Source organism: Ursus americanus, chromosome 30 (assembly GCF_024610735.1).
Source record: "Ursus americanus isolate L20-20 chromosome 30, mUrsAme1.1.p, whole genome shotgun sequence".
Classification (NCBI taxonomy): Eukaryota; Metazoa; Chordata; class Mammalia; order Carnivora; family Ursidae; genus Ursus; species Ursus americanus.
In genome coordinates, this window is record NC_142156.1 from 17,030,320 (window position 1) to 17,042,301 (window position 11,982).

The 11,982-nt window shown below is 50.6% G+C and overlaps 1 protein-coding gene across 1 annotated transcript in view; it reads right to left on the reverse strand.

The window, feature by feature from the left end:
• The window catches only part of CUX2 (cut like homeobox 2), a 257,947-nt gene extending 248,080 nt beyond the window's left edge, over positions 1–9,867 (reverse strand). The window contains exon 1 of the mRNA XM_087857354.1: positions 9,639–9,867. Within this exon, the coding sequence (XP_087713480.1) occupies positions 9,639–9,701 (63 nt within the window). The 5' untranslated portion in view covers positions 9,702–9,867. The remainder of the gene's footprint in view (positions 1–9,638) is intronic.
• Positions 9,868–11,982: the final 2,115 nt, after the last annotated feature.

Consider the following 11,982-nt stretch of genomic DNA (forward strand, 5'->3'; position numbering starts at 1 on the left):
AGGCTCTGAGGCTGGAATGTGCTTGACATGTTCACAGAACAGTGAAGAGGTCAGAGGGGTCTGAATAAAGAGTGGGAGAGTAGCAGGAGATAAGAGGGAGAGATAATGGCAGGACGACAACGGGAAGAGGGGACCAAATCATGCAGGTCCTGTGCACCAAGTTAGAACAAGCAACCAGGAAGAGGCAATGCTCAGAGTGACAGCTCCCCAGGCTCCCAAGACACAGCAGGTACCTCGAATGAGCACCTCCTATGCACTGGGCGCCTGAGGTAAACATCCAAATCTCACTTCATCTTTCCTGCTGGGACTGTGGTCCTCCAAGAAGCAGAGGTAAAGGCAGGACTAATAGGTAAAGAGATTTATCAGGTTAATGCCTATACCTGTGGGAAGGAGCCAGAGGGAAGAAGAGAGGAAAGGAAGGAAAGCAGGAAGGTTGGTTGGTGGAAGTGTCCTAGATTGCTGAGGAGTTTGGAGCCAGCAGAGTCCTGTGTGTCCCAGGAACAGGTCTGCTTTGGATCTGCACTCAGTCCCCGGCTGGGGCTGGATCTCCAAGAACAGCATCTGGGGCACGGGCCGATCATACTTCCTACAGTCAGGGATCTGCAAGGTGCACTCTCATGGCGCCACTGGAAAGTACCGTTACCATACACATCTTACAGAGGGGAAGCAAGTCTCAGGGGAAATAACTTGCTCCAGGACACACAGCTAGGAAGGAACAGAGCTGGGATTTGAATCCTGGCTGCCCTCTGAATAATTACAAGATAAAACAAGAGATGGGGGTTGGGAGGAGGCATTTTGCAAAAGATCGAAGAATTGGGCTGAATATCTAGTTTAAAAAATAAAAGCAATACCCAAAGCCTTTACAGTGTTTGAATATTTACGTAGTGTCCATTGACAGAGCATTCACTGTGAGCCACACATGTGTTCAGCAACATCTTATTTTATTCTCCATCCTTAGCCTCCAGTTGACACATGACAAGAGTAAGGATGGGGGTGGGTCCCCCAGCCCACTCAGAATCTGTGTGCAGCCTAGCCTCGAGGCCTTCCCACAGTTACTCAAACACACTAGTCTTCCACCTACCTCAGGATCTTAGCACATGTTATTCCCTCTACTGGGATGCTTTTCTCTGACCTCGTCCTTGAAATCTCAGCTGAAGGGTCACTTCTTCCAGGAAGAATCTCAGAATCTCAGAATTTAATCCCAGCACATGACTACACACCCGTCAATCCCATGCACCCACCTTCCCCACTGTCTACGGGCTCAGTGAGAGCTGTCACTTTGCCTTCTTTGTTCACCATGACATCTCCAGTATACAATTATTGGTTATCATATTTATGCTATTTATTGTTAATTATTATTATTTATATAATTATTAGTTATAATTCTTAATTATACCATGAATGGATAAATACACACTTGTAGGGTGGAGGACGACAGCAATTATTAACATTATATGGAGCTTCTACATGCTGGGCACAGATATCTTAGCATTTCACATGCATTAACTCACTTAATCCTCATAACAATCCTTAAGGAAGTGATACTACTACTATCCCCATTTTACATATAAGAAAACCAAGGCTCAGGGGGCGCCTGGGTGGCACAGCGGTTAAGCGTCTGCCTTCGGCTCAGGGCGTGATCCCGGCGTTATGGGATCGAGCCCCACATCAGGCTCCTCCGCTATGAGCCTGCTTCTTCCTCTCCCACTCCCCCTGCTTGTGTTCCCTCTCTCGCTAGCTGTCTCTCTGTCAAATAAATAAATAAAATCTTTAAAAAAAAAAAAAAGAAAAAAAAAAAAAAGAAAACCAAGGCTCAGAGACGTTAAGTGACTTACCCAAGGTTACACAGCTGGTAAGTGGCAGAGCTGAGACTTGAGCCACCTGGTTCCAGAGCCCACACTAAATGTTTTTGGGAGTAGGAAGGTGCAAGATTGGATTCTGCAGCCCATGCCACACTCCCTCAGATACCTGGACCCATGGGCCTCATAACAGACAACAGGTACCCCAAATATGTGCTCCCAGCAGAGTGGCCTCTGAGAGACTGCCCTGCCTAGGGAAATCTGCTCCCAACCAGGCCACCCTGGTGACCCCTGTGGTCTCCCCGCCCGCAGCACCCACGCTCCAAACAGCTGGCTGAACAAGTCAATCGACCCTAATGGTTCCCGAGGAACCATTCACCCCATCCAGTTTGAGCAACGGCGGCTCGGAGAGTCTTAAGCACTGCTCGGCTCTGGGCATCTCGGGCAGACGACCAGCTCGGGCCAAAGAGGCCAAGGGATTGATTTTCTTTTTCTTTCTTTCTTTCTCTTTAATGACACACGCGTATCCTGGAATCGCTGTTTCATTTGGCTGAACTGGAGGATGGCAGAGGTGGGGAGGGGGAGGAACAGTAGCAAAGGAACTGGAAAGGAAGGAGGGGCAGCCACAGGCCTGCTTTGGGAGTGCCTGAGCTACTGAGAAGCAGAGACAGCAGGCTCTGTGCCTTCCTAATCCTGGATATTCATGGAGCTGGTCAAGGGCCTTTCATTTTTTCTGGAGGTAGAGCCTCTTCTGACACTAGGCTCTTAGAGAAAGGCAGCCAGTGGCCTTTACATCCACCTTCCTCGTGACCTGCCTCATGACCCCTACAGCTGGCCTGACCTACTGGAGACCTTCAACCCAGGCCCTTTGCATTGGCTGTTCCCTCTGTTTGGCATGCCCTCCATAGGTCTTTACTCCCTGCCCAATGTGGCCAGGGCTCTTCATTCGTAAGGGACACTGGACATCTGGATTTCACAGGTAACATCTCCTGTGTTTTAAATGCTGCCAACTTACATGAAAGTGTTTTTAAATATTGCACTAATTTAAACAGACACATCAGTGGGCCAGACACAGCTCCTCGTCTGCAAACTCTGTGGTCACAGCTCCCAAAATATAAGACATTACATACAATATTAGTAATATATTAATATAGTGAGTCCCCAGTGGAGAAGGAAAGAAGAGAAAACTTGCCCAGAAAGCTCTGAAACAGCTTGCAAGTCCAGCAAGTTCTAGGAACTGCTGTTTACTAGGTTTTTCACCCCTGTCTTATAAGCTAAAAATATCACCAACAATAAGCAGCAAGGCACTTGCAGAACAGTGACTGTGTGCCCAGTACTATGTTAAGCACCATCATGTTCAAAGTGCTTTAATCCTCAACAACCTAAAAGGTGGAGACTATTATTAATCCCATTTAAAAACAAGAATAGCAAGGCTCAGAGAGGTTAGTGACCCATCCAATGTCACACAGCTAGTAGGTGATAATGTGAGGATTAGAAGCCAGGCAAGGGCCCCTCACTGTCCTCCTGGCTCCTTGTACTTCCCTCTTGACGTACAGAGTAAAGAACAAGTTTCTGGAATTAACTTTGATCCACCTTAATAGTCAACTGAAAAAGTGAAAAACTTTAGCCATGCCACAGCCTGTATGATAGCCATCACATAAAACCACAGGACCAGGGTCAGCAAACTCTGGCCCTCAGGCCAAATCTAGGCCTCTGCGTGTTTTTTGTGAAGTCTGATGGGAAGACAGCCATGCCTGTTCATTCTGTCTATGGCTATTTTCAAGCTACAGGGGCAGAATGGAGGACTTACAGAGACCATATGGCCCACAAAGCCTAAAGTATATCATTATCTGACTTTTCACAGAACATTGATACCTCTGATGGCAGATCTAAATGGCTTCCTGGAGTGTCTAGACATGCCACACCTGGAGAAGGTTCTGAGGTCAAAACCTTTGGGGAAACACTTTCCTTAGAGACACAGAAGCACATTTGCATATTAAAGAATATAAGCGGTTGTAGAAGCTTCTTTAGCTCTCTTTAGACTGAGTGGTCTCAATTTTTGGGCTGAGACTGAATGAAATGAAGGAGCCAGCCTGCGGAGGATCTGGAGGAAAAGTGTCTCACTCACATAGAAGGAACTGTAAGTGCAAAGGCCCTGAGGTAGGAATGTGCTCAATGTAGTTGAGGGACAAAAAGAAGGCCAATGTGACTGGAGCAGAGTGAGCGTGGGGAGAGAGGCTGGAGATGAGGCCAGAGAGATAATAGGGGGGCAGACTTAGGATTTTAATCTACATATAATGGGAATATTACCCAGGTCCTGCAAAACACTATAAGCCATTTCTGTGAATGGTTCATCAAGGCTTAGAAACTAAGAACTCCATTCTGGACATAATTTCTTGTCTCAAAAACTGCTTAAAAGGTCAAAAGCCCTCCCATCACCACCACAGTGGGCCCCAAGGTCATTAGAAGACAATACATTCAACAGTCACACAAAGTATGTCAGCTTCCTTCACCTTTACAACAACCCGATCTGGCAGACCAGACAGGCACAACTGGCCTCTCTGATGGATTAAGAAACAGGAGACTTGGGATGTTGGATGATTCATCCAGGAGTGCCAGAGGCTACACAGGCAAGAGCTCTTGGGGCCTTTCCCCTCTGCCAACTACCTCCACCTTCCCTGACACCTGCAATATAAACCACTGTCACAAGTAAAGAGCACACCCCAGTGAGAAAAATCAAACAGGAGAGTGTACCCTGAATTCCAAAACCAGGAACAAAGGCAAGCCACCATCTAAGTTCCCTTCCCACACTCAACCTCTGCAAGGCTTGGCCTCTGAATTAGATAACTGGAAGTCACCAGAAATTCAGCCCTTTCAGGAACCAGCAGAGAAAACCAGGTTCTGGACAGCCATGTCCACCAACATCCAGGACCAAATTTAGCACCAGCCAAGGTGCTCATGTTTACTATACCATCTACCAAAAGAAAGGTAGTCCAAAGACAGAATCCTCTTTTTAACAGGAGAAAGGAGAAGAAGAGGGAGGGAGGAAAAGGAAGAGGGAGGGAGGAAAGGAGGGAAGGAGGGAAGTAGGAGGGAGGAAGGAAGAATAATAGAAAAACCACCACCACCACTAGAAAAGCTATTCCCTCTGGTCAAAAGAGCACCATGCTCATCTGAAATAACCTGCTGAGATGCTTATTTACTTCTCCAGGCTTGTCTGTGGTTTCTCAATTTTCTACAGTGAACCCAGGTGTTTATAAAAGAAACTTCAAGATCTCCAACAGCAAAGGTGGTCAGAGATGAGACAGTGCTTGTTTTTCTTCTAGCAAAGAGAGAGCCCATCTTGGGGAAGCAATTTCTGTCGAGTTGAGAAATCAGAATTTTGGGATGCCCAGAAAAGACTGCTGGGTTCTTTAAATAAATTCTCTAACACCTGTTTCTAGCTCCTTCTGCAAAAAAAGGCCCACAGGGTGTGGATTCCAACGAATGGGAGAGGAAGATGGAATGGGCTCACCCACTGGTTGGATTTGAAAGGGTCCAGGGGGCCATCCAATTGTTTGGTCTTATTCACAGAGCTGCTGTTAGAAATCTCCCCTTACCCCCTGTGCCCCCCACCTCTCCTTGTCCTCCACCCTCGGACCCATCCACAGCCCTTGCCTAATGCCAACCTGTCTCACGGCACCCCGCTATGGCAAGCCTGGTCTGCTCATGCTCCCCACCCCAGCAGCAATTCTATTACTGCGAAGTTTCCAAAGTTAGGATTCCGCCAACAGAGCTGATAGCTTATTTACTGCTGTCATCTATAGAAAGAGGAATTTTGACACATTGTTAAATGATAGCACATTTAGATAAGTCAAGCTGTCAGAGGCTCTAATGGATGTCTAAACTCTCTGTGGCTGATATGTAAAATTTATGCACTTCAGAATATCATAAGGTTATAATATTTTAATCACATCCACGCTCTTTCTAAACTTTGAGCAGGCAAAAACATTCCATCAAGCACCATCTCCCATGTGCATCTTCCCAAAAGTTTCTCCAAACTCTTTTTAAAAGTCCAGCGTCTCTTGCTTGCCCTGTTGATCTTCCTCCCTGAATACTCGAACCCTAAGCAGAATTTGCCTCTTTGTTCAAAACTTGTATTATGTGGTCCCTCTAGCCAACCTTTTTCCTCCCAAGAAACACAGATGTGAATTTGGACTAGGCACCCTCATTTCAACTGGACACCCTTAACTCTTGTTAACTTGATTAGCTCTCTTAAAGGAAAAAAAAATTAAAAAGATAGCACAGGAGACTGGACCTGGAGCATCATAAAAAAGTGGCAAAGTAAAGCAGAAAAAGAAAATCATAAAGGTATGAATCCAGTTACAATGATTATACACAGAAAAGCCATAAAAAAATACTGCATTAGTAATGTTCACCGTAAAGCAATCTTATAACCAAATGAAATATGCCCAGCATTATCTTTGGGATGAAATTTTATTTCTCGTTTCCTGGACTGCTTTTTCTCAGGAGAGAGAAAAAAGGAGAAAAGAAAAAGGGAAGCAGTTCCGGGGTTCCTGGAATAGGGTACCACATGTCAAAGCACCTTTACCATCAGCCACAAGTCGTTAAGACTGACTTCCGTCCTAGGAAAACGGCCCTGCTGTGTTCAGAGACGGCGCTGGGAGGAATAACTGGACTGTTGCCATATTTGAAAAAATATATACTTCCGGAGGGCTGTATGCTGGGCTGGTACAAGGTCACCTTTCTTGCCAGGATTGGGGTGGCGTCAGCACAAGGTCTGGCCTGGGGACACAGGCTGCCTTTGCCGCCTCGGCCACTTTAACATTCAGCAACCAGGCTTCAAGAAACCACTCAACCTGAACAACCAAGAATTGAAGCCACACACCTCCTCACACTCACAGGCAGCTGGGCCGCATGACGAGTGGGCTCAAAGCTCTCAGCCTGCACAGGGCCTGGGGTGGGGGCCCGCCACTCCTACCGGGATCCCAGAACAAGCCAGCAGAAGTTTTCCTTTCTGGTTATCTCCCCTATAAGAGGAAAGTGGGAAGGGAAAAAAATGAAAATAAAAGTGTGGCGTAGGAGTCATTAGCATTATGCACAAGAGATGATCCCGGGCGAAAGTGCTTAGGCTCATAATCCGTTTCCAACAAAAATGCCATCAGTGAGAATGCGGGGCAAAGCTGCGGGCCTTTCGGGCAGAGAAGCCAACGGAACATTTCAGGATGAGGGTGGGGACCATGGCAGATATGAGGGTTTCAATGTTTGCATGCGGCTACGGCTGCCACGGTTATTTCTGTGCTCTCTAGAAGTGTGCAGCCTTTCAAACTCCCTCAGGGACACCCCCCCACACTTAATATCCATGTAAATGAGCTTACCCCCTTCCCTGAGAGCCTTCTCCTTTTGTGCCAGACACACCAGCCATTTCTTAATAAACACCACTACCCTCACCCTGTGGGGGTGGGAGTGTTGGCCCCATTTCCCCTTCACCTGAACAAGACTCTCCACCCCCACCTTCATCGTTTCCAGTTCAAATTTGCTTTTCCACCACAGCCACCTCAGCATCTTCTAAAACCCTAACAAAGGGTTCCTAGATCAATGGGCGTCCAAATGGAATCAAGATTTGGGTGACCTCAACAGCTCCACAAAAGGCCCCAGAGCTGGAGAAGGCAGCGAGTGAGGTTCAAACCCCCTCCCCCAGCTCAGAAATCGGCCCCCTAGGAGCCGCACCCACCCCTCAGCACCCAGTCCCAGCTCTACCCACCCCTCCCCGCAGCAGCCGGAGCTCCCTAGATTGAAAACGAGTTATCTAATGAAAATTGTGTTAACTGACATTCTGGCCAACCGGGAGCAAATACCAGCGCTGTAAATCTCGACGCGGAAATTTTCTCCAGCCCAGAATAACAATAGGACCCTGCAAAGGGCTTTCGCCAGCCCTTCTGGTTCCTCTCCTCTTGTCTGCCACGTTCTTGTCATTCCTTATGTTACAGAACATCAATCATAAATAAAGACGCTGTCCCCCAGCCGTGCCCCGGTCTCATTTACAAACATTAGCAGGGAATACGATTACCATTGGCCTTCGTGCCAAGCCCAATGTGGCTGCCCAACTCCCTCTCTCCCCCTCTCCCTCCGTTTCTCTTTCTCTCTCTCCCCCCTTCCTCCCTCCCACACACACCCCCCACTCTTCCAGAAAGGCCACTTTAGCATCATTTAAACGGGCAAGCACAGCTCACAGCCTGGCCTGCCTCAGCTGGCCACCAAACTGTAGCCCCAACTCGAGTGAGGACCTGGAATTGCAAGGCACTCGCAGTTATTAACTGCATGCCTGAGTGCCCCGATTTTCTCTCCAGCTCAATGGCTGGGGGAGGGGAAGATTGGGGAGTGGGGGGTTAGGAAGATGGGGGCTGGGAAGTGGCCAGGAGGAGGAAGGTACAGGAACCACTTATCAGAAGAAACTTAAGGAGATCTGCAGGCGGATTTTCAAAAAAGAAATAAGTGTGTCCCTTTTTATCTCCAGACTGATGCTCTCACTTCTTCCGCAAATGTCAAGGCCAAGGCAGGATGTTCTAATCACCAGGTTCTCAGCAACACTTCCCCGCCCCTTGTTCCCACTGCTTGCCGAGACTTTGCAAGACTCCAGGGTTTGGGGCGGACTTGTTAGGAGTGCCCTGGGGCACCCCAGAAAGTACAGAGCCTAGAGCTGTACCTCCAGCGGGTGTTCGCTGAGATTCGATCCCCAGTCCCACCTCCTAGGGGATTAGCAGAGAACACCCTCAAATGTAGAAGAGACATACAGACTCCCAGAGAAAGGTGGAGTGGGGATAAAGTGCTGGTGTTTGGGAGGGAGTAGCCCTAAGGAAAGAGAGGGAAAGAGAAGAGAAAAAGAAGAAAAGAGGGGAGTGGCGGGAGGGAAAGCAGGAGGCAGAAGACAGCAAGGGAATCTCCCATTTAAAAGTTCCCATGGGCCCGAGAGCCCGGAGTCACCTGCTCTGCGCAGCTCCAGGCTCTCCACGGCCCCCGAGGTTGCAGCGCAAACTTGCGCGCGCCCCGGGCCCATCTCCACCGCCCGTCCCCATTTAGACTTGGAAAGAGGGTGGAAGGGGAGAAAAGGCAAGAAGCAAAGACGAACCCCGAGAACCCGGCCCGAGGAGAGGTCTGCCGGCGCAGGCGGCCAGTCTGGCGATGGTGGCTGCGGCGGCTGGGGCGGCAGCAGCGGCGGCCCCTGGGTGGCGGCGCGTCCCGGCTGCGCAGCCAGGCAGGCGGCGGCGGCGGAGGTGCCGGCGGCCGGCGGGGCGCGGAGCCGCCTCCACGCCAACCCCAGCAGCCTCCTCCTCCCTTCTCCTTCTCCTCCTCCTCCTCCTCCACCTCCCTACCCACCAGCTCCCTCCCTCCCTCGCCCAAGCCCCAGCCGGGCGCGGACAGGCACGCAGCGCGCTCCGCGGCCTCCCCGGGCGCCGCGAAGTTGGGAGGCGCGCAAAGTGCAGCGCAAGGGGGGCTGCCGGGGGTCCCGCCGGCAGCCCCCTGCCCGGGACCGCAGCCCCTGCCTTCCCCGCGCCTCGCTTGGCCGTTCTCCCGCCGGCTCGCTCCCCGGCCGAGGGCTCACTAGCGCTTCTCCATGGTCGCGGCGGCTAATCGATGATTGAACCGAACAAAGAGCAGCGGCGAGATCAATTCCTAATACCTATCGATGGGCAGCGGGCAGCCGAGCCCCAGCGAGCCCCAGCAGCCGCCGCCCGCCGCCCCGGGGCGCCCGCCCACCCTCCCGGGGACCTCCCCAATGCGCCCAGGGCGCGCCCCAGGGCTCCCCATGGCCGCGCGGCCGGCGCTGCCCGCACTAACCTGGAGTCGCCGTAGATCAAATCGCTTCCAATATTGAAACATCGATCCCACATTGGCGGCCATCTTGGGGGCTATTCGAGACGCACACACACAAGAGTTTGGCTTTTCTCAATGGCTGCACTCAATATCCGGGCTGGACTCCCCCCAGCCCCGGGGCCGCCGCCGGCCGCCCGGGCCCTGAGCGCCGCCGCCCGGGGCCCCTTGGGCGTCCCCCGGCCTCCTGCCACCCGCTGCCCCTCGGCGCCGCCGCGCCGCCGCCGCCGCCGCCGGGCCCGGGAGCCGTGCGCCCCCCCGACCCCCGGAGGGCGCGGGCGGAGCGCGCCGGGCGGGGAGCTCGGCGCCCGCCCGGGGGAGGCGGCCGGGGATGGGGCGGGAGGGGAGGGTGGGGGGGAGGCAGCCTCTTGGAAAGGCGACGGCGCCGCCGCTGCCCTGCCTTCAGCCGGCTCCCGGGCCCGCGGAGCGCTCGCTGCATCTCCCCCCCAAGTCCGGGGTCGGTGTGCCGCGCGATTGCACTTGACTTTGGCTTTTTGCAAACTTATCAATACTGACGTAACGTGCTGATCAATGCAAAGGGAAGTTTGGGAGGGGGGGCTGCGGGAGGCCGGCGAGCGGAGCGCCAACACCCCCCACTTCGCACCTGTCTACCCCCCCACCCCCTGCATTGCATACTTAAAAAAAGTTAATAGTTTGCGATGCATTTTTTTTTTTCTTTTGCAATCAGAGGACACACAACACGTGCCTCGGGCTGCCAACCGCTCCTCCGCCAGCTAAGCTTCGGATCGGAGGGTAGCAGCTCGCAGGTAGGGTCGCGTAGAGTCGCGGGCCCGCTGGCGTGTGGGAGCCTGCTAGCGGGCGGGTGGGAGCCGCCCGGGGGCGCCACTGAGTCCTGGGAAATATCACCACTGCCGCGCGCCGTTTCCAAGCCATTATATTGTTATGATTATTGGGGAGCGGCGCCTTGGCCAGAGATCAGGGTTCTTTGCGGGGCAGGGGGTGGGGGCGCTTCAGATCCTTCGCAATAGGAATTCTTATTACGGTTATTGAGGGTCTAATGATAAGGGCTCCTCATAACTTTAGAATGGGAAGCCCTTTTACTGTTATGATTATTGGAAGGGATCCTTAGCCAAATCTCTGGAGCACTTTAACCCCCGCAGTGAGTTGGCTTTTATTATGTGCGTAGAATGGGTTAGCTTTTACTGTTAGGATCTGTTGAGGAGGCCGTAGCCCTGCTGTGGGGACTTTGGATTCTCAACAACTACAGAGATTTCTGCTATTGTTATCATCATTATTATTCGAGGGCCCTTCTAGCTGGGGACCCCAGGTCCTTTGCAGTATGAGTCTCCTTTATCACGATTGTCTTTTGGGAGAGGGTCTTTTGCCCAGCTAGAGGGAAGTTACGATCTTTTGCAATTTTTGACCTTGGACAATAGGAATGACTAAGTTTCTTCCTTTACATTTTACCCTCTTTTTGCTTCTGTGCAAGCTAGAGGTCCTCAGTCACCTCCCAACATCCCACCCCCAGGAGGATCTCAGACCCCCTAAAAACCTCCATCACTAATCCACTTATCCCACCCCCACTCCTGACCCTGGGGTCACTCTCCCTCTCTGGCATGTCCCCTGCCAAATCCCACCCCACTCTCCTCCCCACTCCCCCCAAAAAGGACATTTCCTCCCTTTTTCTCTGGTCAAAGATTTGCTTTTATAGACAGCAAATGGAAATTATATTCTCTTTTTATGACCCAGCTTGGACTTCTGACATCACTCTTGGTCTGGGACAATAGATCAATACAGAAGGTTGTAAAAAAGATAAAGTTTAGAAGAGTTGTAAAGGAGAGAGAATCGTGATGGATATTTTTGATGATTTTCCAATATTTGTGTCTCGGAGCACGTGCTTCAAGGCAATTAAAGTTTTTAATGTAATGTAAATAATTGTTTCATAAATGCTTCAGAAGAAGGTGTGATCTTTCTGAGCAATCACTTGAGCTGTTTAAAAAATGTAATGTGATTTAAACAAGGATACAGTATTTCTGTTACCATCCCCATACATTTTCCATGAGGCCTGGGTAAATATATTAATGCACAATTTGAAAGACTCGTAAGACCAAAAGTACAGCTATTCACCAAGACGTAATGAATTAGGCCTAGTTAGCAATTCCGAGTGGCCTGTTTCCTTGCCAGATTAAATTGCACGTGATGTGTGGTTTATCTCAGCTCTCGATAACTTCACGTTTAAATTACAGCTCTCATTCTGCAAAATGAATTTAGGGAAATTTCATAACTATCACATTGCAATTTTTTTTAAATGGCTACATTTTCTCCTGAGCATCTGTAAAGCTTGCAGCTT